The sequence below is a fragment of the Lithobates pipiens genome, unplaced genomic scaffold, assembly GCF_037356315.1.
Source record: "Lithobates pipiens isolate NorthernLeopardFrog02 unplaced genomic scaffold, aLitPip1_a1.2 Scaffold_13, whole genome shotgun sequence".
Classification (NCBI taxonomy): domain Eukaryota; kingdom Metazoa; phylum Chordata; class Amphibia; order Anura; family Ranidae; genus Lithobates; species Lithobates pipiens.
In genome coordinates this window covers 143,944,033-143,971,429 of record NW_027507718.1, presented here as the reverse complement: position 1 = coordinate 143,971,429, position 27,397 = coordinate 143,944,033, and the positions used below count along the sequence as shown (strand labels likewise).

The 27,397-nt window shown below is 44.3% G+C and overlaps 1 protein-coding gene across 5 annotated transcripts in view; it reads right to left on the bottom strand.

Moving 5' to 3' along the window:
* Positions 1 to 3,842: 3,842 nt before the first annotated feature.
* APBA3 (amyloid beta precursor protein binding family A member 3) overlaps positions 3,843 to 27,397 on the bottom strand; it is a 245,134-nt gene continuing 221,579 nt past the window's right edge. For all 5 annotated transcript variants that reach the window (XM_077475672.1, XM_077475668.1, XM_077475669.1 and 2 more), the window contains 3 exons: positions 4,666 to 4,785; positions 4,445 to 4,585; positions 3,843 to 4,199 (listed from right to left, as the gene is read on the bottom strand). In XM_077475672.1, the coding sequence (XP_077331798.1) occupies positions 4,128 to 4,199; positions 4,445 to 4,585; positions 4,666 to 4,785 (333 nt within the window). In that variant the 3' untranslated portion in view covers positions 3,843 to 4,127. The remainder of the gene's footprint in view (positions 4,200 to 4,444; positions 4,586 to 4,665; positions 4,786 to 27,397) is intronic.

Here is a 27,397-nt window from a genome sequence, read left to right as displayed (position 1 = left end):
TATTCACTTTTTTTTTTTAACCACTGTCCTAAATGCAATTTAGCATGTAAACATTGGGAGAGTGATCTTGCTATTAACCTATCGGCTGAAGAATGGGAAAATATTTATTCTTATATTCACAAAGGCTCTCCCAACGTTTCTGCTCAAGAAAATGGTTTCAAGATTCTTTCGAGATGGTATCAAACTCCTGTTAGGTTACATAAGATATCCTCTATTTCCCTTCCTAACTGTTGGAGATGTTCAGATATCAATGGCTCACTGCTGCATATCTTATGGTCCTGCCCCTGGATTCAACCATTTTGGACGGAAGTTCACTGTTTAACGTCTCCAATTACGACGTACCCTTTGGATTTTTATCCTGTCCAAATGCTTTTACACCATTCTTCTACTCCCAAATTGATATATCAGAAATCCTTGACTTTACACGTATTAAATGCTGCGAAAATGTGTATTCTGGCGCATTGGAAATCTATTATTCCCCCATCCATTGCAGAATGGTTTAAACGCATTAATACGACAGCTGCCATGGAAGAACTCATTCATCAATCTAAAGATTCACCTGATAAATTTCTAAATGTTTGGTCTTGTTGACGCAACTGTCAATCTTCTGCTGAATATTCTCGATCATATACTTCATAATATTATATTTCACATTCAGTCATGTCAGTGGTTATGAAATTCCTTCTTTATTGTATCTTATCTTCCCCTGTCATTCCTAATTGTATTTTGACTAATTATTTGTTGTTTTCTATTTATGATTATATGTTATTTATAATTTGTATTACCATACTTTTTATTCATTAAAATATTTTATTGCAAAAAAAAAAAAAAAAAGCTAAGGGAGTGAATACTTTTGCAAGGCACTGTATATTTGATAAAATTTCAAGAAGCTGTGGATATACCAGCAAGGTCAGCCTGATCTTGCAAGATAGGACCAATTTCAGAAGAACAGTGGGCACTGGCATTGTCGGCAATACCCCTGGCCTATCTATCCCCAACACAAAATTTAACACGATTATTTATCTTACATAGGGCTTATTATACATCAGAGAAATGACTTGGGCTGTATCTCTACATTTCCATTTAAGTCCAATGTCCCAAATGTAAAGGGAGCCCGCTAATCTAATACATATGCTATGGAGATGCCCTAAACTCCATTGTTCCTGACTATGAGGTTGTCTCTATGATTAACAATGTTTTTGGGACTGGGCTGTCTCCAGAGCCGGGGGAGGGGGGGGGGGGGTGGGGTATGTCTTCTGGGTATCCTGAATGAACCAGAAATCCCAGGCGACTACCCTGTACAATAACAAGGAGCCTATTTCAGGCTTGTAAGCTTATAGCACAAACATGGATATCGCCATTTCCACCTACAATAGCAGAATGGAAAACACAAGTAAGGGAAACACTAATAAAAAGATATACAATCGCAGCAGCTCTTTACCATGTGACCAGCTGCACCCGATCACAGTGTTAGCAAGATTTGCCGGTTATTAGCATTCCTCTCCTCATGCCTACAGCGCGTACATACAGGGTACATCTACACTGATAATCAGTGCCCATCAACATGACTGTGCAATTATCATTCAAAGTGCGACAGCACTGAAAATTGGCCTGGGCAGGAAGGGGGTGAAAGTGTCCAGTAGATAAGTGGGAGGATAGTTACATAGTTAGTCAGGTTGAAAACAAGACATCCAGTTCAACCACAAAAAAAAAAAATATATATAATAAATATCATACCAGCCCATATACCCAATTCTATACCCACAGTTGATCCAGAGGAAGGCAAAAAACCCCAGCAGAGCATGATCCAATTTGCTAAAGCAGGGGAAAAAATTCCTTCCTGATCCCCCGAGAGGCAATCGGATTTTCCCCGGATAGCTTTCAAAGGGCTGCACAGAGCGCAAGGGGTGAGTGTAAGATTTTAAAACCACACAAAAGGAAATGTATCTTTATTTTCTTGTTTACGTATCTAAATTAACATCTACATACTGTCTTTTCTCACTAAAATGTAGTTGTGCATGACAAAAAAAAAAAAACAGATGCATGGGCTCAATCCACCTCTACCCTACAAAATTCTGGAATGCTGAATATCATCATAGGTGTACAGTTTTTTGTTATGGTACTAATATTCCTATTATGGTATTACACAAAGTCATGTCCACAATGTAGCCCCAAGGAATGAAATATACATTTAAAACAAATTTTCTTTTGGCTTGTAGAAAACACATTAAACGACAACAATAATCTTTAATGTATTCAATGTAATCTGATGTTTTCAGTATTGCATGTACTAATCAAAAGATTTGCCAAGAACGCAAAAAAAACCTGAAAAATGCAGTAAACTTTCAAAACTATATTAATAAATGTCATTAAACCATGGAAGAAAATGTAGGCACCTACCGTACTTGCAGAGGCCCACAAGAGTGCCACAGGGCCCCAGAACTCATGGCACTCTGATATGCCCGATTCAATACTTCCATGTTCTTAGTACTCGCTTAGGTCACTTTTCCCTTATTCTTATTATACAGGTTTTATATAGCACCAACAGTTTGCTCAGCGCTTTACATCCCTTAACCACTTGCTTACTGGGCACTTAAACCCCCCTCAGTCCCAGACCAATTTTCAGCTTTCATCGCTGATGCACTTTGAATGACAATTGCGCGGGCATACAACACTGTACCCAAATGAAATTTCTATCATTTTTTTCCCACAAATAGAGCTTTCTTTTGGTGGTATTTAGTTACAGCTCGGAGTTTTATTTTTTGCTAAACAAACAAAAAAAGATGCAAAAAAAAAATAAAATAAAATCATGTTTTAATAGTTTGTTATAAAATTTTGCAAACGGGTCATTTTTCTCCTTCATTGAAGTGCGCTGATAAGGCGGCACTGATAGGCTGCATTGGTGGGCACTGATGGGCTGCATTGGTGGGCACTGATAGGCTGCACTTGTGGGCACTGATAGGCTGCACTTGTGGGCACTGATAGGCATAGTTAAGGCGGCACTAATAGGCACAGATAAGGCGGCACCGATGGGCACAGATAAGGCGGCACTGATGGGCAAAGATGGGCACAGATAAGATGGCACGGATGGGTGGCACGGATGGGTGGCACGGATGGGCACTGATAGGTACCACAGATAGATGGGACTGATGGGCACTGATAGGTGGCACTGATAGGTGGCTCTGATAGGTGGCACTGCTGGGCACTGATGGGCGGCACTGCTGGGCGGCACTGGGGTGCCGCACCTTTGAGGCAGATTGGGTGGCACTGTGGGTGGCACTGTGGGGTGGCACTGTGGGTGGCACTGTGGGGTGGCACTGTGGGCATTATGGGCACAGACGGGGGGCACTTACTTTTACTTTGTTATATTTCAGGATGGCACTGCGGGAGGCAGGTGGGCACTGGCAGGTGGCATGTGGTGCCTTTCATTGCTGGCCGTGATCGGGACTGATGTCCCGATCACGGCCGCCGGTGATCGGCTTTTTTTTTTTCTCCTCGCGCTGTCAGCGCGAGGAGGAATAATAGCCGATTACCGGCTCCGTTCTATCACATGATCAGCTGTCATTGGCTGACAGCTGATCACGTGATAAGGGGTCGGGATCGACCCCTTACACGGATCGGTGATCAGGCGAGTCTCACGGACTCGCCGATCACAGAGCGCGCCGCGCGCGCCCCTCAGGGGGCGCGCAGGCCGCTCGTAACCAGGACGACGTCAATAGACGTAGTCCTGGAAATCTAGGTCCGCGCTAATGCCGTCATTCGGCAATAGCGCGGTACCCAAGTGGTTAAAGTTATTCAATTAGATTACAGCTTTGTAGAATTACTTGTACATTCCAGGTATGGTGGTTGTGCATTTTTCTTTTTATTATCATAAACAATATAACAGGCTTAACATTTACAAAACATATATCCGCAAAGGTTTACAATAAAGATTGCTTAATTCATTGCATTGTATTTACTGACATAGAAGGGATATTTTTCAGCAAAACTACAATTTTACTTTAAACTGCAGCCAAGCCTCAAACTTAAATAAATCAATCCCTGTTTTACATCACAGACAAGGGAAGAACATTAATTGCTGGATCTTGACCATCAGGCCTGTTTGTAGGTTGTTCTTCAGCTATTCTTCAGAGATAAGTTGGGGTCTCCTGACCGGTCAGCAGTCTGTATGTAGAAGCTGGCATGGTTTTGATGTGGACCTGTTGAAAGACACCTATGGTCAAAGATTTTTACCACTTCTAGTCATGTAATGTGTGCAAGAGGTATCTTGACATTTTTATGAAGAATATGTATAAAGGTTGAAATTTGATGATGCTTGTAGCTGCAGGCATCATCTCCGTTTAACCCCTTCAACCTCTTGATGTGCAGGTACATCACAGCGGCTGAAATTATAATACAGGTAAATTAATAGAACCCTAGATACAATCATCTATCTAAATATTACCTCCCCTGTGGCATCCAGCAGGGTCTGGATAATTCTGTCATGTGATGTGGCCACCACGCTTTGTCCATTTATTTCAATGATTCGATGTCCAACTCGGATTCCTCCTTTTTCAGCAATTCCTCCACGGACTAGGCTGCAAATCTATATAGAAAAACATTGTAAATATATAGGGACAGGAATTCCACAGATGTACATAAAGTAAAGAGCTACATCACAGTTACCACTCCATCTTCCACACAGAAGCCCAGTTGGTAGGACGCATTTGGCCTATGTATAATGGCAGTGACAACTGGTGGACAGTGCACAATTCTCAGGGTCACGTCTGACTGACCTTTTAGCTCCTAGAAAAGACAACAGATAAATGGGAAATAAAGAGAATCTTATATTTTAAAGAAGATCACAGCACTGTGATAAAGACATGGAAATCTTAACTTACCGCTACTGTTACAGAATAGTTATCAGTGGAGAATTCAGTTCACTTGAATGTTATTTTAATGCCCAACTCAAATTTGCAAATGCTATCACACAAGCTTTATGATGTATTACATCTATAAAAATGCACAAAGGAGTAATAGTTGTACTAAACACACTATATTGTCAAAAGTATTAGGCGCCTACCTGCCTTTACATAGTTAGTCAGGTTGAAAAAAAAGACACAAGTCCAGCGTGAATTTTGATAGCATCCTAGTCTTCGTATGTAGGTTTCAATATTGAATTGGCCCAACCTTTGCAGCTATAAAAGCTTCAACTCCTCTAGGAAGGCCGTCCACAAAGTTTAGAAGTGTGGCTATGGAAATGTGGCCTGGCTCGCAATCTCAAATTCATCCCAAAGGTGTTTTATTGGGTTGGGTTCAGGACTCTGTGCAGGCCAGTCAAGTTCCTCTATCCCAAACCCACTCATCCATGTCTTTATGGACCTTGTTTTGTGCATTGGTGTGCAGCCATATTGGAACAAGAAAGGACCATCCCCAAACTGTTCCCACAAAGTTGGGAGCATGAAATCATCCAAAATATGTTGGTATACTGACATTTAAGTTTCCTTCACTGAAAATAAGGGGCTAAGCCCAACCCCTGAAAAACAACCCCACACTATAATCCCCCTCCACCAAATGATTTGCACCAGTACACAAAGCAAGGTCCATAAAGATATGGATGAGCAAGTTTGGAGTGAAGGAACTTGACTGGCCTGCACAGAGTCCTGACCTCAACCTGATAGAACACCTTTGGGATGAATTAGAGCTGGAGACTGTGAGCCAGACCTCCTCGTCCAACATCAGCACCTGACCTCACAAATTTACAATTCTTCCAGAAGCACAACACACTCCTAAACCTTGTGGACAGCCTTCCCAGAAGTTCATCAAAGTTCAAGTGCGTGTAAAGGCAGACATCCCACTAATTTTGACAATATAGTGTATACTATGCACTACCCCTGTTATAGTCAAATGACAGCAATTTATTTAATTTTTTTATTGCATTTTTTAAAAACATACATAAAAAAAACTCACAGATAGAATAATGAATAAGCCTATTCTGGCTTATAACGGAGAGGAAATTGTGCATCATATAGACATTATACTAGGCAGTGCAAAGTATGTCTGATATTGGTATCAATCATGGGAGGTAGGTACTATAGTTCCAAACATCATAAACTCAGCAGAGTTCAGGGTAGTAGTACAATACAAAATTTACAAGTCTTCATTTATAGCAGTACAGGGGAGAGGGTCAGAGGACTAGCTAGCCACCTGCCCCATATTTTGTGGAATGTTTTATTCCTCTTTCAAATATCAAAGGTAAGCTTGTATAGAGGCAGGGACTCATTAACCAGTTTCAACCAAAGATTCCGAGTCAGAGGTCGCTGATCCCTTCCATGTCAGTAGAAGGGACTTTCTTGCATAAAAATAGAGAATACAAAGCAGTCTCTGGGCCTGAGAGAGAATAGTGAGGTCACCAAAGAAGCCCAGACGACAATTTTTGGGGTTGAATATATTTGGAGACCCAATGCTGAAGAGATGAAGGAGCGTTCACCCTGAAATCCTGTACTATGGGACAGGTCCAGAAGCAGTGGATAAAATCAAATTTGGCCAAATCCTCGGAAGCATAGAGAGGGGGTAATGGGATTGTTTGACTCAGAAAAATTGATTTTACAGTGAGTACAACGGACATATTGCCTCTGCAGGAGTAGGACTAGGCAGAACAAAAAACACCTGGCTACGTCGATGGGCTGTCCTCAGTCAGTATATAACCCCCTCCCTGCTCTAGGTATTCAGTTTAGTAGCAAGCAGTAATAGAAGTATCAAAAACTCCACAGAGGGGTGGGTGTTGTGTCTGACAAACTCAGAGAAATGGATTTTACGGTGAGTACAAAAATCTCATTTTCTCTTTCGTTCGACGGACACAGCACCTCCTTAATCTTGACCACTGGGACTTCCTAAAGGAGTGCCAAAGAAAATGAGGGGTGGGCAAAATAACCCAAGGCTAACCACAAGAGCCCCATCTGAAATAAAAAATGTTTCAAGAAAAAAACCACCACTGAAGAGGGAACTCCCCTCTTAAACAGCAGCCTGCAAAACCTTGCAGCCAAAAAGCATCCGCATATGCCAAAATATCTACTTTTTATTAGAATTTAGTGAAGGTATGCACCAGGAATGCCACCTTCTGGGACAACGTAGGTAAGGGAATCTCACGAATATTCTTGAATGGAGGTTTCTGGAGAACCGTTAGCACCCAGTTTAAATCCCATGGCAGCAAAAGAGACCATACGGGCAGAGCCAAATGCCGGATTCCTTGAATGAAGGTACGAACTAAAAAGAGTGAGTGGCTAGAGGTCACTGAATGAAGACTGCTAAGGCAGACACCTGGCCCTTGATGCTGCTCAAAGCCAAATTCTGCGTAACGCCTTATTAAAGAAAAGCGAAGATCCGAGCCACAGAAAAGGATCGAGGATGAACACCTATTGACTCACACCAAGTAACATACACCTTCCACATACGATGGTATATCTTACTACAAGTCAACTTCCTTGCCTTCCCCATAGTAGGAATCACTGATCCCGACAGACCTCTATCTCTCAGTACCTGGCTTTCAATGGCTAGGCCATTAAAACCAGTTACTGTAAAGCAGGATGAAAGCTCAGCCCTCGGTATAGCTGGTCCTCTTTTAGAGGTAGCTTCCAAGGGATGTTTACGGCCACCGGAAGACTTTTGCCCTTGGTCCTTCACAGACACTGCAGAAGAGGAAGGCGTTGGCCTCGCAGTGACACTAGGATGACTGCAGCGTCTACCACAGGAACTTGCGAGGTTGCCACGAGCCTCAATTACTCCCTGTTGAACTGAACCTGCTGAAGGTGCTGCCGATGTTTGAGAAGAACAACTACTAACCTGGTCAGCATTCACTCCAGAGTCAGACCCAGGTAGCCCAATTTCCTGGACAGGGCTAGAGGGGACCTTGAGTAGTTTGGACATCACTTGAACATTTACAGGAATTATATCCATACAAGGAGACATAGGGCCCCTTCAAAGTGGACAAATTCTGTCCCCTTTCTTTGGTACCCCCAAAAGGGTCAATTTGTGGACCGCCCAGACACACACAAAGGCGGTCGACGAATCTGGAAACCAGCGAAGATGTCCCCCCACCCCAGCAATGGGTGAGGGCAGACCTTCATGCTGAAGGAGTCTAATCAGTGGATCTGGAGAAGCCTGCTCTAGGCTTACAAGACCAAGATTGCTTGGAACTTCCCGGGGAAGACTTGAGATCTGTTTCCTTTATTTACCGTCCCAGGAGCCCGGAAGAATTTCTTATGGGCTGAGAAGGAAGGCCCCCCGTCTGGGACGAGGCTCCTTCCCTTTCTGAAAATTAGGCAGCAAGGTACTCTTTCCCCCGTGACAGCCTTAATGACATCATCCAGGGTAGCCCGAAACAGGCACTCACCTTGAAAGGGCAGATCAGTGAGAGCTTTTTTAGAGGCTTGGTCTGCCGACCAGTTCTTAAGCCACAGCACACATCTAATCACCACCACTAAAATAGAGAGCTTGGACAGCACTGGAGCTGAATCACAAATATACTGTAGCCCATGGACCAACTGGTCTGCTAAATCAACATAAGCAGCAGGAACCTGCTCACTACCTAGACCCTGGCCCAAAAGCTTGGCCCATTCAGTTAGCATCTGCGACACCAGGGCCGAGGCCAAGACTGGACGCAATGCCGACCCAGCCATAGTAAACAGGAAAGTGGAGGCTGTGGCACGCAGCATGTCAGCCAGGTCCTTATAGGATATGGATTCCTCTACTGGGATCATGGTTGCTCTATTCAACCTGGAAACAGGAGGGTCCACCACTGGTGGGTAGGCCACTTTTTTTAAAAGTGATTCTTCAAAGGGGTAGCATACTGAGAAACATTTGGGGACCACACAGGTTGATTTTGGTTGTTCCCATTCCTTATAGGTAAACCTATAAAAAAATAAGGCAGATAAGGAAACCTTGGTGTGCGAGGCGACTTATGCGTACCAAAGGACACAGCCACGTCTGCCTGTCAGCCATCTTTAGAGTCTCCTACACCGCAGTAACAAGTGCGTCCTCCAGTGCTTTTTCACTCGCTGCTGAGACTGCAGAGGACTCATCCTCTCTATCGGACGGGTCAGGGGCGAGATATTAAACCCTCCTGGATGGGCCATGTCCCCGGTGGCATTAGGCTCAGAATCAGATGAGACTGTGCAGGGGAAGGCGGGGGATGCTTTCTTCCAGGTATTTGCCCACATGCTACTTCCACCCAGGATACAATGACTCAAGGGCCGCCGTCAGCGCAACCATGGGAAGCTGGGGTTCCGAGGGACCTGCCACCTCCATGAGGGGATCAGTGGTTTAGATGTGACCCTGGGGCTCCATAAGGAAGAAGACCCTATACTACAAAGGAACTTTGGTACCACTAAGGGACACCCCAATAACCAGGGTACCTATCAGCAGAGAGGGAGATACACAAGGACCCCCAAAGACGCACGCTACCAAATGGAGGAGAACCGCAATTCGGACCCGGCCTATATATACCAGCACAGGAAGAGAAGCATACGGGAGGAAGAGGAGGAGCTCTGGCATCTCCACAAGATTCTGGCTGTCACTAGACTAACAAAAAATGTTCGCCATTACATCATCGGCTACACAAACATGGCTGCCAGCTCGAGACCAGCCAGACCAAGACGTGATGTCATCAGACCACCCAAAAATGTCTGCCAGCCATTTGACATGCTGAAGCATGCTGCCAGGAGCCTCTCTGTGCCTTCCATATTGCTGCACCCTCTGCAAGGGGACCCCCTTCCAAAAAGGTACTGTACCACCAGGCAGGGTGAACATTTAAGGGGACACAGCTGTGCCCTCTGCACTGGGACCCCCAAACTGCACACTCAGCAGGGCATGTAACTAGGGGTCTCTGCTGCAACCTCTGCACTGGAACCCCCCCATACCACCAGGGCAGGACACACACCAACCAGAAGGGAAATGGTAGGGGAGACCCCCAGGCATCTCTGCTGCCTTCCCTATGACTCCCACCAATCTGTGGGGGGAGGGGGAAGCCCAGTTTAACCAGGGGACTTTAGGATGGGAGGAGGGATCCTGAAGGCCGCGTCCACCCCAAACCGTACAAAGGGGGAAAGGGGGAACTGTACTTACCGATCCATGGTGCAAATGACCCTCCAGACAGAACTCCTCGCCACCAAAGTGGGGGCTGGCAGCCAAGAGAACGCTGTGACTCGGACCAGAGCCCTTTCGTATGCGACTCTGTGAGGCGTTTAACTCGTGGACCAGCCTCCGTCCATTGAGGCTAGGTTGTGGCCGACCTAGCATGTGGCAGAGGTTGGCACAAGCTCGCTGGCTGGACTGGAGAAAATGCATGGAAAAAAAAAAAAGACAAAGTAAAATTTGCTAGGACCAAAAGATCCCAGCAAGGAGCTAGGTCCTTACTCCTGACAGTCAGTATATAACTATAGGTATTCAGTTTTTTCTGTCTAGAGGACAGCCCATGGGCGTAGCCAGGTGTTTTTTGTTCTGCCTAGTCCTACTCCTGCAGAGGGGATCTAACCCAATGGTCAAGCTTAAGGAGGCGCTGTTGTGTCAGTCGATGAATGAAAGAAGTTCCCATTTTGTGCAATCTAGCCGGGGTGAGGTGCGAATGGTGAAAGATTTTGATTTGGATTACCTTGTCCCTGGGGGCGATAACAGAGGTCTTAAATCTGTCATAGAATTCTGACCAGTCTTCTTGTGTAGTAGGGATAACTAGGGAGTCCCATTTCTCTTGTGCGGTCTGAAATCTAGGGTTGATGTCTGTCACGAGGGCCGAGTAATAGGTGGAGATGAGTTTTGTCTGGTCGGGGATCTCAGGCGTTTTTCCAGGTCAGAGTCCTAATAGGATTATCTAGGGAGCCAAACTAAAATAGATTGGTATGTGGTAGGTCAAAGTCTAAATGCATCTGAGAGAATGATTTGAAACCCTGAGGGGTGTATATGTGGCATAAGTACTTAATTCCCCTGGACGTCCATCTTGTAGGGTCAGGCAGGAAATATAAGGCCTTAGGATTAGGGTTAAACCACAGTGGACTATTGGGAGAGGCCAGCCAGGAGTCTGTTGAAAGCTTCGCTACCACCGTTTAGAACCGGGAAAGGGTGATATGTATACAGTGGGGACGGAAAGTATTCAGACCCACTTAAATTTTTCCCTCTTTGTTATATTGGAGCCATTTGCTAAAATAATTTAAGTTCATTTTTTTTCCTCATTAATGTACACACAGCACCCCATATTGACAGAAAAACACAGAATTGTTGACATTTTTGCAGATTTAATAAAAAAAAAAAAAAAAACTGAAATATCACATGGTCCTAAGTATTCATACCCTTTGCAGTTGACACTCATATTTAACTCAGGTGCTGTCCATTTCTTCTGCTCATCCTTGAGATGGTTCTATGCCTTCATTTGAGTCCAGCTGTGTTTGATTATACTGATTGGACTTGATTAGGAAAGCCACACACTTGTCTATATAAGACCTTACAGCTCACAGTGCATGTCAGAGCAAATGAGAACCATGAGGTCAAAGGAACTGGCTGAAGAGCTCAGAGACAGAATTGTGGCAAGGCACAGATCTGGCCAAGGTTACAAAAAAAATTCTGCTGCACTTACGGTTCCTAAGAGCACAGTGGCCTCAATAATCCTTAAATGGAAGACGTTTGGGACGACCAGAACCCTTCCTAGAGCTGGCCATCTGGCCAAACTGAGCTATCGGGGGGAAAAGAGCTTTGGTGAGAGAGGTAAAGAAGAACCCAAAGATCACTGTGGCTGAGCTCCAGAGATGCAGTCGGGAGATGGGAGAACGTTGTAGAAAGTCAACCATCACTGCAGCCCTCCACCAGTCGGGGTTTTATGGTAGAGTGGCCCGACGGAAGCCTCTCCTCAGTGCAAGACACATGAAAGCCCGCATGGAGTTTGCTAAAAAAAAAAAAAAAAAAACAAAACAAAAAAACACCTGAAGGACTCCAAGATGGTGAGAAATAAGAACTTTTTGGCCTCAATTCTAAGCGGTATGTTTGGAGAAAACCAGGCACTGATCATCACCTGTCCAATACAGTCCCAACAGTGAAGCATGGTGGTGGCATCATGCTGTGGGGGTGTTTTTCAGCTGCAGGGACAGGAGGACTGGTTGCAATCATGGGAAAGATGAATGCAGCCAAGTACAGGCATATCCTGGACGAAAACCTTCTCCAAAGTGCTCAGGACTTCAGACTGGGCTGAAGGTTTACCTTCCAATAAGAGAATGACCCTAAGCACACAGCTAAAATAACAAAAGAGTGGCTTCACAACAACTCCATGACTGTTCTTGAATGGCCCAGCCAGAGCCCTGACTTAAACCCAAGTGAGCATCTCTGGAGAAAAAGATGTCTGTTCACCAACATTTACCATCCAACCTGACAGAACTGGAGAGGATCTGCAAGGAGGAATGGCAGAGGATCCCCAAATCCAGGTGTGAAAAACTTGTTGCATCTTTTCCCAAAAAGACTCATGGCTGTATTAGATCAAAAGGCTGCTTCTACTAAATACTGAGCAAATGGTCTGAATACTTAATAAATCTGCAAAAATGTCAACAATTCTGTGTTTTTCTGTCAATATGGGGTGCTGTGTGTACATTAATGAGGAAAAAATGAACTTAAATGATTTTAGCAAATGGCTGCAATAATATACTGGAGATGGGACTAACATTTACAAAGGTCGCCCTATAAACAGGAAATACTCCTGTACGGCACTCATCCCCACCCCCCACCCAAGGCAGCCAGCATGTACATCTTTTGTGGCCTCAGGCGCTCAGGGATTCGTCGGGGGCCACAAAAGATATACATGTCAAAATGACCAGAAGGGCTGTCTGAAACCAGAACGCGGGCAGAGATTGGCCTGCGGGCCGGACTTTGGACATGCCTGGTCTAGATCATCATGGGCTTAGTCTGACAATTGGGTAAGTGCTGTTTGGGTTAAATATTCAAGTTGGGTCTTAAAGTAGTGGGCCCTAGTAGTATAAAGGTTGCAGTAGAAAGATAAGAAGGCTTCCGTTATATCCTAAAGGGGCATCACTAATCTCAACCTGGGAGGTCAGGGTCCTAGGAATTGATATAGGGGTGATCTGGTTAGATAGGAGAGTAGGCGATCCACTTTATTGCCGTGTTCAAACTTCTTCTGGGTAACAGAGCACATACGGTTTTTAGTAAGGTCCAGCAAGTGTAGCCTTGAGGTCAGCAAAATGTTTTTAGTTTTGGATGTAGCACGAATGGGTTAGACGCTTTCATCAAAAGCCAGTTCTTTATATGCATTTCACAGTTTTTGTTCAGACACAATATGAATTGAAAGGAAATTTTCTCCAACTGGGACTTATCAGCACTTTCATCCTTAAGCTACAAAAACGATTGGAGCTGAAGAGAACAAAACTAAAAAAGCTTTTTAAGGCAAAAACACCCTTTGTAGAATACTTGCAAATATCAAGTGTAAATTTGAGGGCAACAAAAATAGCACTCCAATGTAAGAGAATGTAAACTATATACTAAAAAGGTCCATAGATCAGAGCACATCTACTCAAAACAGTTACAAAATAAACCAGAGTAACACATTAACAGAAAACACATGCAGTGGCTACTTCCAGGCATTAAACTGACATATACTGACATAAAAGCAACAATAGTAGAGGTGTCTAGAGGCCCTTAAACACAATGAGAAGGACCAGGGGGAATTAGAACTTCAATTACATCAGAGGTGGAGTAGGCCCAGGGACATTAATAGATAGTGTATCCAAGTGACCCAGACGCTGTAAAAAACGGCTCTTACATGTCGCCATCCACTCCTCCGCTACCATATTATTTACAAGGCAGATCCACTCTGCTCATCCAGGAATGTAAACAAATGGATTCAGTCAGCGCAAAACCACAATGAAACCTAACCTAAGCAGCTGAACACTGGACTTGGGAGCGCGCCCACAAAGTAACCCCCCCTCCCCTGGGACAGTGCTTCTCTGAAGCGGGGGGGGGGGAGAGAGGCGCCGAGGGACCCCAGAAGACCAGGATCGGGGCCACTCGGTGCAAAACAAGCTACACAGTGGAGGCAAGTACGATATGCTTGTTATTTAACCATTTAATGACCGCCTCACGCTGATATACGTCGGTAGAATGGCACGGCGCACTCGCGACCCGGTCCTGAGCTCCGTGACCGTAGGACCAGATCGCCGCGATTGGGTCACAGAGCTGAAGAACGGGGGGAGTTAAGTGTAAACAAACCTCTCCCCGTGTTTCCTAGTGAGGCTGTCACTGATTGTCTGTTCCCTGTCATAGGGAAAGACTATCAGTGATGTCACACGCCAAGCCATGCCCCCCTACAGTAAGAAAAAAAAAAATACATTAAGTCACACTTAACCCCTACACTGCCCCCTAGTGGTTAACCCCTACCAGTGACATTTTTACAGTAATCAATGCATTTTTAAATCGCACTGATCGCTGTATTAATGCCAATAGTTCCAAATATTGTCAAAATTGTCTGTGTCCGCCATAATGTCGCAGTCACAATAAAAATTGCTGATCGCCGCCATTACTAGTAAAAAAATGATATGATATATTTTAATAAAAATGCCATAAATCTATCCCCTATTTTGTAGACACTATAACTGTTGCGCAAAACCAATCAAACACTTATTGCGATTTTTGTTACCAAAAATATGTAGAAGAAAACGTATTGGCCTAAACTGGAGGAAAAAAACTTTTTTTATATATTTTTTGGGGATAGTTATTATAGCAAAAAGTAAAAAATATTGCATTTTTTTCAAAATTATCTCTCTACTTTTGTTTATAGCGAAAAAAAAAAAAAAAAAAAAATGCAGAGGTAATCAAATACCACCAAAAGAAAGCTCTATTTATGGGGGGAAAAAAAAAGGACGCCAATTTTGTTTGGAAGCCACGTCGCATGACCACGCAATTGTCAGTTAAAGCGACGCAGTGCTGAATCGCAAAAAGGGGCCTGGTCCTTTAGCTGCAAAATGGTCTGGGGCTTAAGTGGTTAACCACTTCCCGACCAGCGCACGACTATGTACGTCGACAGAATGGCACGGGCAGGCATATTGGCGTACAGGTACGTCCAATATTCAATGCCGCCCTGCCATCGGGAGCGCGCCGCCAGCGGCGTGCTCCCGCGCTGGTCGGGACCCCAGTGAGTCCGGTCGCGGGACCCGCGGACTCGATCGCCGCAGGCATCCCCGTGATCGTCTCACGGAGCGGCCGAATGGAGGAAATGCCGAGTAAACAGCATTTCTCCATTCTGCCTAGCAACTAGTGACGCTGATCTCTGCTCCATGTGATTGGAGCAGAGATCAGTGTTCACTAAATGAAAGCCCAACCCCCCCACAGTTAGTAACACACCCCTAGGAACACTTAACCCCTAAACTGCCACCCACTGGTTAACCCCTTCACTGCCAGTGTCATTTACACAGGAATCACTGCATTTATATAGCAGTGATTACTGTATAAATGACAATGGTCCCAAAAATGTGTCAAAAATGTCCGATGGGTCCCCCACCATGTCGCAGCCACAATAAAAATCGCTGATCACCGCCATTACTAGTAAACAAAAAAAAAAAATTATTAATAAAAATACTATAAAACTATCCCTATTTTGTAAACGCTATAACTTTTGCGCAAACCAATCAATAATCGCTTATTGCGATTTTTTTTACCAAAAATATGTAGAAGAATACGTATCGGCCTAAACTGAGGGAAAATTTTTTTTTTTTTTTATATATTTTTGGGGGATATTTATTATAACAAAAAGTAAAAAATAATGTGTTTTTTTTTAAATTGTCGCTCTATTTTTGTTTATAGCGCAAAAAATAAAAACCGCAGGGGTGATCAAATACCACCAAAAGAAAGCTCTATTTGTGGGAAAAAAAGGACGTCAATTTTGTTTGGGAGCCACGTCGCACGACCGCGCAATTGTCAGTTAAAGCGACGCAGTGCCGAATCGCAAAAAGTGGTCTGGTCTTTGACCAGCAAATTGGTCCGGTCTGAAAGTGGTTAAAGACAAAAAAATAATTTATTTAATCAGAAAACAAAAAAATTGTGCAGCGCATTACTAATTAAAAAATAAAAATGCATAAGAATAATAGCTATCTGCTATAAATTGCATAGAGAGTCCCAGATATTGAAACTGGAAAGCCAGAGCTGACATGAAGGCAGACACCAGCAGACAAGGGTAGACTCCTTAATTGTGATCAGAGTGCTCAAAAGGAACGTAGTTTAGTGTACATTCTTATCTGTGCTTCCAACACCGTAGATGCAGGCTGCTTACCTTAATCTGTGAACCCCTGAATTAACAGGTCATACAAGCAGTCCCCATTGGGGCAATCAAAAGATGCAAATGTGTCTCACAGCCAATCCAGCAATTGAAATCCAGCCTCAGTAATGCAGCAGCAGTATGAAAACTGCTGGATACTGTGACATTACCACAGCCCCCTTCCCTGTTTTATATGCGATATGTTGTATGCCTCGCATACAGTAGCATTTTATTCTTATTAAAAGATGTTTTTAATCAAAATGGAGAAAACTATATAAACCCTGTTCCAAATTATTATGAAAATTCTATTTCAGTGTCACAAAGATTAAATATTTAGTTTTTCAGTTTAACTCATGGATGGCATTGTGTCTCTTTTGATCACTGAAAACAATCCCGGACACCTGTGATAATTAGATTGCCAGGTGAGCGCAATTAAAGGAAAAATGACTAAAGGAGGGTGTTCCACATTATTAACCACTTACGGACCGCCCGTCGCAAGATCACTTTTATCGGTGGCGTGAGAGGGCCCCCCCGCGATCCGGTGCCTTCCGCCGCTTACTATAGCTGTTGGCAGCGGCAAAGGCAATCGCCTCCTCTCGATAGCTCAGTATGGAGACGTCGCTTCCACCCAATTGCTGGGCGGAAGCGTCGTCAAAACGCCACTTCTGTCCATAGCTCTTAAAAGGGCCAATTTTTTTTAATGATTTTTTTTATTGCATTTTAGTCTAAATATGAGATCTGTGGACTTTCTGATCCCAGATCTCATACTTAAGAGGACCTGCCATGTTTTTTTCTATTACAAGGTTTAAAACAGCTTACCTGTAAAATCCTTTTCTTTGATGTACAACAGGGGACACAGAGCCGTAGTACTTACTAAATGGATTATATCAGTTTATCAGGTGCTGGACACTGGCATGCCCCTTAAGGCATGAACCTCTCCCATATAACCCCTCCCACTACTGGGAGTCCTCAGTTTTGTATCCAAGCAATCAAAGCGTAGAAGGAAGGAGGGACCTCTCTGTACATCAAAGAAAATGATTTTACAGGTAAGTGGTTTTAAAAATCCTATTTTCTTTTCTTACATCCGGGGACACGAGCCGTAGTACTTACTACGTGGGATGTCCCATAGCAATGGCAACTGAAGGGGGGGGGGGGGGGGGGACGACACAACAAAAAATGAAGTCTGGGGACTTATACTGCAGCCTGTCGTACGCTGCGCCCAAAGGCAGAATCCTCCTGACCCTTAACATCGATTTGATAAAATCTAGTAAATGTATGAACTGAAAACCATGTCGCGGCTTTACAGATCTGAGCCGCAGAGGCCTGATGATGCACAACCCAGGAGGTACTAATCGCCCTAGTATAGTGTGCCTTAATATGAAAAGGAGGAATCTTCCTCTTTAAACCATAAGCCTGCACAATGACTTGATGAATCCACTTGGCAATAGTGGATCTAGATGCTGCCTTTGGACCATCCGGCAGAATAAACAAAATATCTGTCTTACGAACCTGACCGGTCGCCTTTAAATACACTCTGACCGCCCTTACTACATCAAGGGAATGTAACCTCTCTTCCTTAGATTGAGACTCTGGGAAGAACGAAGGAAGAACAATATCTTATCTTGGTTTAAGTGAAACCCTGTCACTACCTTTGGCGGGAATTCAGGATAAGGGTGTAAAACCACCTTATCCTTATGCATAATCAGATATGGCTAATTACAAGATAGAGCCGCTAGTTCAGAAACTCTTCTGGCAGAAGAAATGGCAACCAGAAATACTATCTTTCTGGTCAAAAGAACCAAAGGAATTTCCCGTAAAGGTTCAAAAGGCTGCTTTTGTAAAGCTAACAGGACCAAGTTCAAATCCCAAGGATTTAGGGGTGTCTTGAAGGACTGATCCATGTTACCCCCTGCACAAATCTACGCACTAAAGAGTGAGAAGCTAAAGGCCACTGAAAGAACGCTGACAAGGCCGAGATCTGGCCCTTGATGGTATTCAAGGCCATATTCATCTCTAATCCCATCTGTAGGAATTCAAGAATTCTACCTATAACATATTTCCTGGGTTGCCAAGCCCTGGATCCACACCAGGCAACACATGCCTTCCAGACTCTATAGTAGATGATCCTGGAAGCTGGCTTCCTGGCATTAATCAAGGTAGATATGCATGAAGAAATTAATCCACGACCCCTTAGGATGTGGGTCTCAATAGCCAGACGGTCAAATTTAGCGTCTGTAAGGTAGGATGGAATACCAGACCCTGCAAAATAAGGTCCGGCCGTGATGAGTCCAGGGAACTCCTACTGCCATCCTTATGATCATGGCGAACCAAGGCCTTCTGGGCCACGAGAATCACCTCCCTTTGTTCCTGTCTGTTCCTGCGAAGAAGACGCGGAATTAGCAGATCTGGAGGAAATGCATAGATCAGAGAAAACTGATCCAATGGGAAGACTAATGCGCCTGTTCCACAAGCTAGCGGATCCCTTGTCCTTGACACAAAGTTGTTGAATTTGTTGTTGAATCTGGATGTGAACAGGTCCATGTCCGGGAGTACCCCATCTCTGACATATTGCAAGAAAGATGTCAGGGAGAAGAGACCACTCTCCTGGAAGCAGTTGTTGGCGGCTCAAGTAGTCTGCCTGTCAATTCTCTATCCCGGGAATGAACACTGCCGATAGGCAAGGAAAGCCGTGTTGTGCCCTAGACAAAATGTGATTCCCCTCTCTCTGGGCTGTACAACTCCTCGTGCCCCCTGGTGATTGATGTAAGCCACAGCCATGGTATTGTCGGACTGAATCCTGACAGGACAGCCCTTCAGTCTGGCCATTCAGGCTCTTAAAGCCAGATGGATTGCCCACATTTCCAAAATATTGATAGGCAAGTTCCTTTCCAACCTGGACCACCTTCCCTGGACAGAATCCTCTTCCAGGACCGCTCCCCAGCCTGAAAGACTGGCATCTGTGGTTACTACCTTCTAGGTGGAAGGCAGAAATGTCCTTCCCTTCTGAAGATTGCTGGATATCAGCCACCAATTCAGGCTCTGACGTACTTCAGGAGCAAGCTGAATCGGAAAGTGTAAGACCTGAACCTTTTTGTTCCAGGCTGACAGGATTGCACTTTGTAGCAATCTTGAATGAAACTGTGCATAAGGGATGGCCTTGAAGGAGGCCCCCATCTTCCCCAATCTCATGCACAACCAAATCGAAGGCTTTTTCTTTGCCTTGATGAGGTGAATTAGTTCTACAATGGAACTGATTCTCTTTGGAGGTAGAAATACCTTTCCCTGCCTGGTATCTATTAGTCCCAGGTAATGTACTCTCCTTGATGGCCTCAAGGACGACTTTTCTAGGTTGAGAACCCAGCCTAGAGATTCTAGGTAGTTTAACGTTGTCACCAGACCTCGGCCTATCCCGGAAACCGACTGATCTACTAAGAGTAGGTCGTCCAAATAGCTTAGGACCATTATGCCCTGAGCCCTTAACCTGGCTAAAGCAGAAGCCAGAATCTTTGTGAATACTCAAGGAGCTGTGGCTAGACCGAATGGCAGGGCCACGAACTGAAAGTGACGTTTTTCTACTTCGATGCGTAGAAACCTCTGCTGAGTGGGAAATATTGGCACATGAAGATAGGCATCCTTGACATCGATTGAAGCCAAAAATTCTCCTACTTGGAGGATGGCTACTACAGACCAAATTGATTCCATGCGGAAAGGATCGGATGCACAAGTGGTGATTTAGATCTAAAATAGGTCTTACTTCCCTGTTTGATTTCAGGACCGTGAAGAGGTTTGAATAAAAACCTGTGCCCTGTTCCTCTAAGGCAGGGATATGCAATTAGTGGACCTCCAGCTGTTGCAGAACTACAACTCCCATGAGGCATAGCAAGACTCTGACAGCCACAAACATGACACCCAGAGGCAGAGGCATGATGGGACTTGTAGTTTTGCAACAGCTGGAGGTCCGCTAATTACATATCCCTGCTCTAAGGGAACCTCTGATATGACTGCCTTGGCTAGCAGATGGTCCAGTGCTAGAAGGAGAGCCTTCGTTTCTGGGTCCTTGGGACCCCCTGACCTTAGAAACCAGGGAGATGGAAAAACTCGGAACTCTCGTTTGTAACCTAGAGACACCTCAGAAGCCACCCATTTGTCCTGACATTGCTCCTGCCAGATCTTTGAAAATTGCAGGAGCCTTCCCCCCACCAGAGCGAGGGCGCCCTTTCATAAGGAGGCTTTAGTACTCTGCTTGGTGGGCTTCTTTCCCCAATATCTTTTCTGACCTTGGTGCTGTCCCTGGGGTTTCCCCCTTGAACCCGACGGCTGAGGCCATCGGGACTGCCTAGAGGCTGATGTCCCTGATACAGGAGAAGAGGCTCACTTAAATGAGAAATGTATAAATTTCTTCTTTACAGGCAACAGAGAGCTTTTGCAATTGGAAATCCGAATAGCCGTTCACCATGAAAAGGGAAACTGGCTAGGAGCTTCTTATATGGTGCTTTGGCTGACCAAATCTTAAGCCAAAGAACTCTGGGAGAATGCACTCATCCCAACATCAGACGTGAAATCTGAATGGACGCATCTCTCATAGCATCTACTGTGAAACAGTGCGTCTGCTAAATCAGCTTACTGCTGAACCTGTTCAACAGTTAAAAATGTAAGCATCTCCTCAAATTACTCCTTAATGGCCTGGGATACACCCATTGCGGCCAGAACTGGCTGCACTGCTGAACCTGCTAAAGCCATCTGGTTCTTAGAAAGGTGCTCCAGCTTCTTATCCGCTGAGTCCTTCAACATGAGTGCATTTTCAACCGGACATGTGAGATTCTTATTTACAGAGGTAATCGCAGCATCAACCGCTGGAATCCCCATTTCTTATAGAACTCCTCTTCCACGGGATACAGTTTGGCAAACCTCTTAGGAGGATAAAACTGCTTATCCGGATGCTCCCACTCTGCGTACATAAGCTTTCTTAGCCACGCATGGATAGGAAAGGCATCTCCAGCCGAAGGAGGTTTTAATGATACTAACTTAGAGATGGGATCATCAGAAGCCTGCACTGCAGATAGCAAAAAGGTTGACCGAACCAACCCAGTGAGAGCGTGCACAAGCAAGCTCTCTTGCGGTGATACTCCTTCCGTGTTGGGATCCTCAGAAGAGGATAAGCCAATATCTTCCATATCTCTAGGAAGATGTGCCTGATCCCCAGCATCCTGAATCTCTAGAGGAGGATCCTGAGCACTTGAAGGGGATCTACTGCTTTTAACCCCGCTCTGAAGGGATAAAATCTCATCAAGCTTTTTCTCGAAACCAGCAATGATAGAGTACAACACTTCACGTGTGACATACTGAGGGGCTGAAGCGTCTTGAGCGACTGCAATAACAGCTTCCCCGATGGCTCAATCTGAGGGGGGTAAAACTGCCGCAATTTGCCCCAAAAACAAAACTTTTTTTAAAAGAAAAAAAAAGAGGCAGGGGGCTGGCATTCAAAGGAACAAAAACCGCCACTCTGGGGGCCCAGGAAGTGATCAGACCCCCCTTCATAACTGAGGGCCTGAGGTGGCTTGAGAGGAGAGAGAAAGCTTCTGCTGTTTCCAGCATCAGAATGGTGAGTGCTCACTACAGCCTCCAGTGGTGACACAGACATGACATGACAACATAAATACATGTAGGGGAGATTTTCTGCAAGGAATCTCTCCTTCCCTTTCCTCGCCGTAGGGCTTTATCAGAGATTAAAAAAAACAATCTTCTCCCTTCACGGTAGGCTCAGAGACCTTGAAAGGAAACCTTCAGGAACAGGGGTACACTTAGGTAATCCCGGAATCCTGGACCTGTGAGAAGACCCTGCCAGTAAACTTTTATTGGCCTCACTACCAAAAAGTACTGGATCCCATGGCCCAGCTTTAAAGCATTCACAAGCAAAACCTTGTGTCTTTGGATGACGAGGCCCGGGTACGGTTCATTTAGTCCATTACGAAGACATCAGAATGGATCCGGTCAGGGTGGCTGGCTCGCATCAAAGGATTACTGCCCGTGGAGCTCAGTACCCACAACCTTACACATGCCCAACACCTAAGACACGCGAAAAAACTGAGGACTCCCAGTAGTGGGAGGGGTTATATGGGGGAAGTTCACGCCTTAAGGGGCATGCCAGTGTCCAACACCTAATAAGCCGATATAACCCACGTAGTATTACGGCTCTTTGTCCCCTGATGTAAGAGTTTTTTTATTTATTTTTTTATTTATTTTTTTAAACTGTAAAAATAAAAAGGTGAAAAAAAATAAGACCTCAGTAAAAGTGAGGTAAAATTTTTTTTTGTATGTTGTAAAAGATAATGTTATGCTGAGTAAATCGATACCCAACATGTCATGCTTCAAAATTGGGGCCGGTCGTGGAATGGCGACAAATGTTTACCCTTAAAAATCTCCATAGGCGACGTTTAAAAAATTTGCTTGTTTTGCGTTACAGAGGAGGTCTAGGGCTAAAATTATTGCGCTTGCTCTACCGATCGCGGTGATATCTCACATGTGATTTGAACACAGTTTTCATATGCGGGCACTACTCACGTATGCGTTCACATTCCTCTTGAATATGAGATCAAAAAGTCCTCAGATCGCATATTTAGACAAACAAAATTTAAAAAAATGGAAATTCAAAATTTTAAATGGGCCCTTTAAGAGCTATGGGTGGAAGTGACGTTTTGACTTTGCTTCCGCCCAGCAATTGTATAGTGACGGGTGGGGCCCTCGTCTCCATACTGAGCCACGAGAGGACGCGATTGTCTCCGCCGCTGTCAACATCTCCGGTAAGCGGCGGAAGGCACCAGATCGAGGCAGGAGGGCCCTCTCAAGCCACCAATAAAAGTGATCTTGCGGCGAATCCACTGCAGGGACCACTGAAATAGTTTAATGCCTTGGACGAGGTATGAAAACATTAGATATTTCACGAAAACTTAAGTGTGATCACCGCACTATTAAGATATTTGTGGCTGATTCAGAGCACAGATGGGTTTTGTGCAGATAAAGGCACATTGAGGAAGATTTCTGCCAGATCCATGCATCGGATCAAGAGAGCAGCTGCTAAAACACCATTACATAGCAGCAAACAGATATTTGAAGATGCTGGAGCTTCTGTAGTCCGACGGACATCAAGGTGTAAAGTTCTCCAGAATCTTGCAACTGTGCATAAACCTTCCATTCGGCCACCACTAACCAATGCTCACAAGTAGAAACGGCTGCATTGGGCAGAAAAATACATGAAGACTAATTTTCAAACAGCCCTGTTCACTGATGAGTGCCATGCAACCCTGGATGGTCCAGATGGATGGAGTAGTGGATGGTTGGTGGACAGCCACCCTGTTCCAACAAGGCTTAGACGTCAGCAAGACGGTGGTGGAGTCATGTTTTGGGCCGGAATCATGGGAAGAAAGCTGGTCGGCCCCTTTAGGGTCCCTGAGGGTGTAAAGATGACCTCTGCAAAGTATGTTGAGTTCCTGACTGACCACTTCCTTCCTTCTGGTGCAGAAGGAAGAACTATGCTTTCCATAATAAAATCATCTTGATGACAATGCACCATCTCATGCTGCAAAGAATACCTCTGCATCAATGGCTGCTATGGGGATAAAAGAAGAGAAAGTCATGGTGTTGCCTCCCCTGACCTCAATCCTATTGAGAACTTTGGAGCATCCGCAAGCGAAAGATCTATGGGAGGCAGTTTACATCCAAACAGCAGCTCTTGGAGGCTATTCTGACATCTTGCAAACAAATTCAAGCAGAAACAGTCCAAAAACTCACAAGTTCAATGGATACAAGACTTGTGAAGCTGCTATCAAATAAGTGGTCCTATGTTAAAATGTAACGTGACCTGTTAAAATGTTTAATAAGTAAAACTGTTGTTCAAAGTTTGATTGAAATAGCTTTTGATTTCAGTAAATATGCTGCGAACACAAATGACAATTTTCATTTCTTCACAACCTATAGTGTTTTGAAACTTACTGTGCTTAGTAATTTGGAACAGTGCATTGTAAGTTTTTTATTTTGAAAAAAAAAAAATATATATACTTATTAGGAGGTTTGTTCAATAAAATTTGAATTGTACTCTTAATAGTTGATAACATGAGACTGCTACTGACTGTTTACAATTATTTAGGTAAATGAGAAAAATATCATTGGCATAATAATTTGGAACAGGGTGTATGTCACATTAATTTTACATGAACCATGACTGCATAAGCGAGTTTTCATACTGCTGCTGCATTATTGGATTTCGATCGCTGGATCGAGACAGATTTGCGACAAATTTGCATCTTATGATCCCCCAATGAGGACTGCTTGTATGACCTGTTAATTCAGAGGTCCACAGAATAAGGTGAGTGGCCTGTATCTACGGTGGTGGAAGCACATAAGAATGTACACTAAACTACGATCCTTTTGAGCATTCTGATCACAATTAAAGAGTCTACGATTGTCTGCTGGTTTCGTCTTCCTTCATGTCATCTCTGGCTTTCCAATTTCAATATCTGGGACTCTCAATGCGATTTATAGCAAATCGCTATTCTTACGCATTTTTAGTTTTTAATTTGTAATGCGCTGCACTATTTTTTGTTTCATCCAGGAATGTAAGCCATCTTCCAGTAGATGGGGATCAAACGCCTTGCCGCGTTTAAGAGATGAGGTAGGACCGGCTTGTCTCCCACTCTCGTATGTTAACCGGCTTTCCCCTGGGTTCCTTCAACTGCAGCATCCCATAAAGAATTAAGATAGAATGAGAAATTGGGGAGATCGATATGCATAACTTGTCAAAAGGCATCAGGAAGGATGGGGGCAAATAGCCTGTGGCAATCCAGAGAAATGGTGAATTTGTTTGCAACGCCAATCTAATGGGAAGCGACCATATTGTTCACAAAGCCCATCAAGGGAGATTAGGCCCTGTTTTTGTACAAACCTACCACATCTCCCTTCCCCATCAACTGCCCATGAAAGAAAAAAGGAGAGGTGTTCACCAGAAGTGAACCAAGGGAAGCCCCCTATGGGAGCAATGGGGGATGCGGGGGGAGATAACTGCCCCTGGTTGTCCCACAAGTTCAAGAAATGAGTGGTGGTGGGGGAGATAGACTGACAACCCTTGATGCACTCAGGCAAGCCAAGGAGCATGAGATAGATTACAGCCAGAAATTTCTCCAGGGGAACCCATAATTTAGCTCTCACATGATTATGCCAGTCCATTATGTGCTGTAGGGCTATCGCCTCATAGTATTTACAGAGGAAAGGAACACCCAAACCTACCAACCATTTAGGAAGTTGCAAAGTGCGGAGGGCCAAACATGGGCTCTGCCCATGCCAGATATATTTAAAAAATAAACTGTTGAGGGTTGAGAAGGACCTAGGTCAGTGATGGCGAACCTTGGCACCCCAGATGTTTTGGAACTACATTTCCCATGATGCTCTGGCACTCTGCAGTGTAGTGGAGCATCATGGGAAATGTAGTTCCAAAACATCTGGGGTGCCAAGGTTTGCCATCACTGACCTAGGTAAAGGAAGGCTGCTGGTTTAATACTTTTTGTACTATACACTAAACCAGGGGGCTCTAAACTGCGGCCCGAGTGCCGGATGCAGCCCTTTGCTAGCCTTTATCTGGCTCTTGGAGTACTATTTCTGTCAAATATCCTGGTGATATTCCTCCTCCTGGCAACAATGGGACACTATATCTTCCACTGATACCAATGATGGGGTGATGATGGAGTGATATTACTTCCAATTATATCAACAATGGGGCATTACTCCTCCTCCTACTGAATGCCATGTTTATTCTCACTGATGCTGGGTCTGACATTTTCTACTGGCCACAGTCCAGTCCCCTAGACAGTAAACTGTTCCTTTGTTTGAAAAGTTTGGAGACCCCCTGCACTAAACTGTAGTTCAGCCCTCCACAAACAATCACAGTTTCTCATGTGGCCCCTTGGGTAAATGAGTTGCCTAGCTCTTTTTCTAAAATGTATGATGCATGTTCTTAACCCACCAAGTGCATAACTATTTATTAACATTAAACTTAATTTCCCAAGTAGCTGTCCAGTTAACCACTTAAGGACAGCCTCACGCCGATATACGTCGGCAAAATGGAACGGCTGGGCACAATCACGTACCTCTACGTGGCTCTTTAAATGCCCAGCTGTGGGTCATGAGCGCACCGCCGGCGGCACGCTCCTGAGCTCCGTGACCATGGCCTCGGGACCAGCGGACCCGATCGTCGCTGGTGTCCCGCGATCGGGTCACAGAGCTGAAGAACGAGGAGAGGTCTGTGTAAACAAACCTCTCCCTGTGCTTCCTAGTGTGGCTGTCACTGATCATCTGCTCCCTTTTATAGGGAAGGACGATCAGTGAACAGGCCACGCCCCCTACAATAAAAAAAATAAAAATAAATACCACGTAACGTCATATATAACCCCTACACTGCCCCGTAGTGGTTAACTCCTCCACTGCCAGTGTCATTTACACAGGAATCAGTGCATTTAAATAGCACTGATTGCTGTATAAATGACAATGGTCCCAAAAATGTGTCAAAAATGTCCGATGTGTCCACCATAATGTCGCAGTCACAATAAAAAAAAAAAAATCGCCACCATTACTAGTAAAAAAAAAAATTTAATAAAAATCCTATAAAACTATCCCTTATTTTGTAAACAAAATCAATAATCGCTAATTGCGATTTCGGCCTAAACTGAGGAAAAAAAATATGTTTTTTTATATATTTTTTGGGGATATGTATTATAGCAAAAAGTTAAAAATATTAAATTTTTTTCAAAATTGTCGCTCTATTTTTGTTTATAGCGCAAAAAATAAAAAACAGAGGCGATCAAATACCACCAAAAGAAAGCTCTATTTGTGAGAAAAAAAAGGACGCCAATTTTGTTAGGGAGCCACTTCGCACGACCGCGCAATTGTCAGTTAAAGCGACGTAGTGCCGAATCGCAAAAAGGGGCCTGGTCCTTTGGCTGCAAATTGGTCCGGGGCTTAAGTGGTTAAACTGTAAACTGAAGTGGTATTAAACCAAAACTGTAATATTTTGCAGCTTACCAATTATTAGATGTGGTAGCTACATTTGTTTGTTTTGTTTTTTAGCTTTTCTCTGTT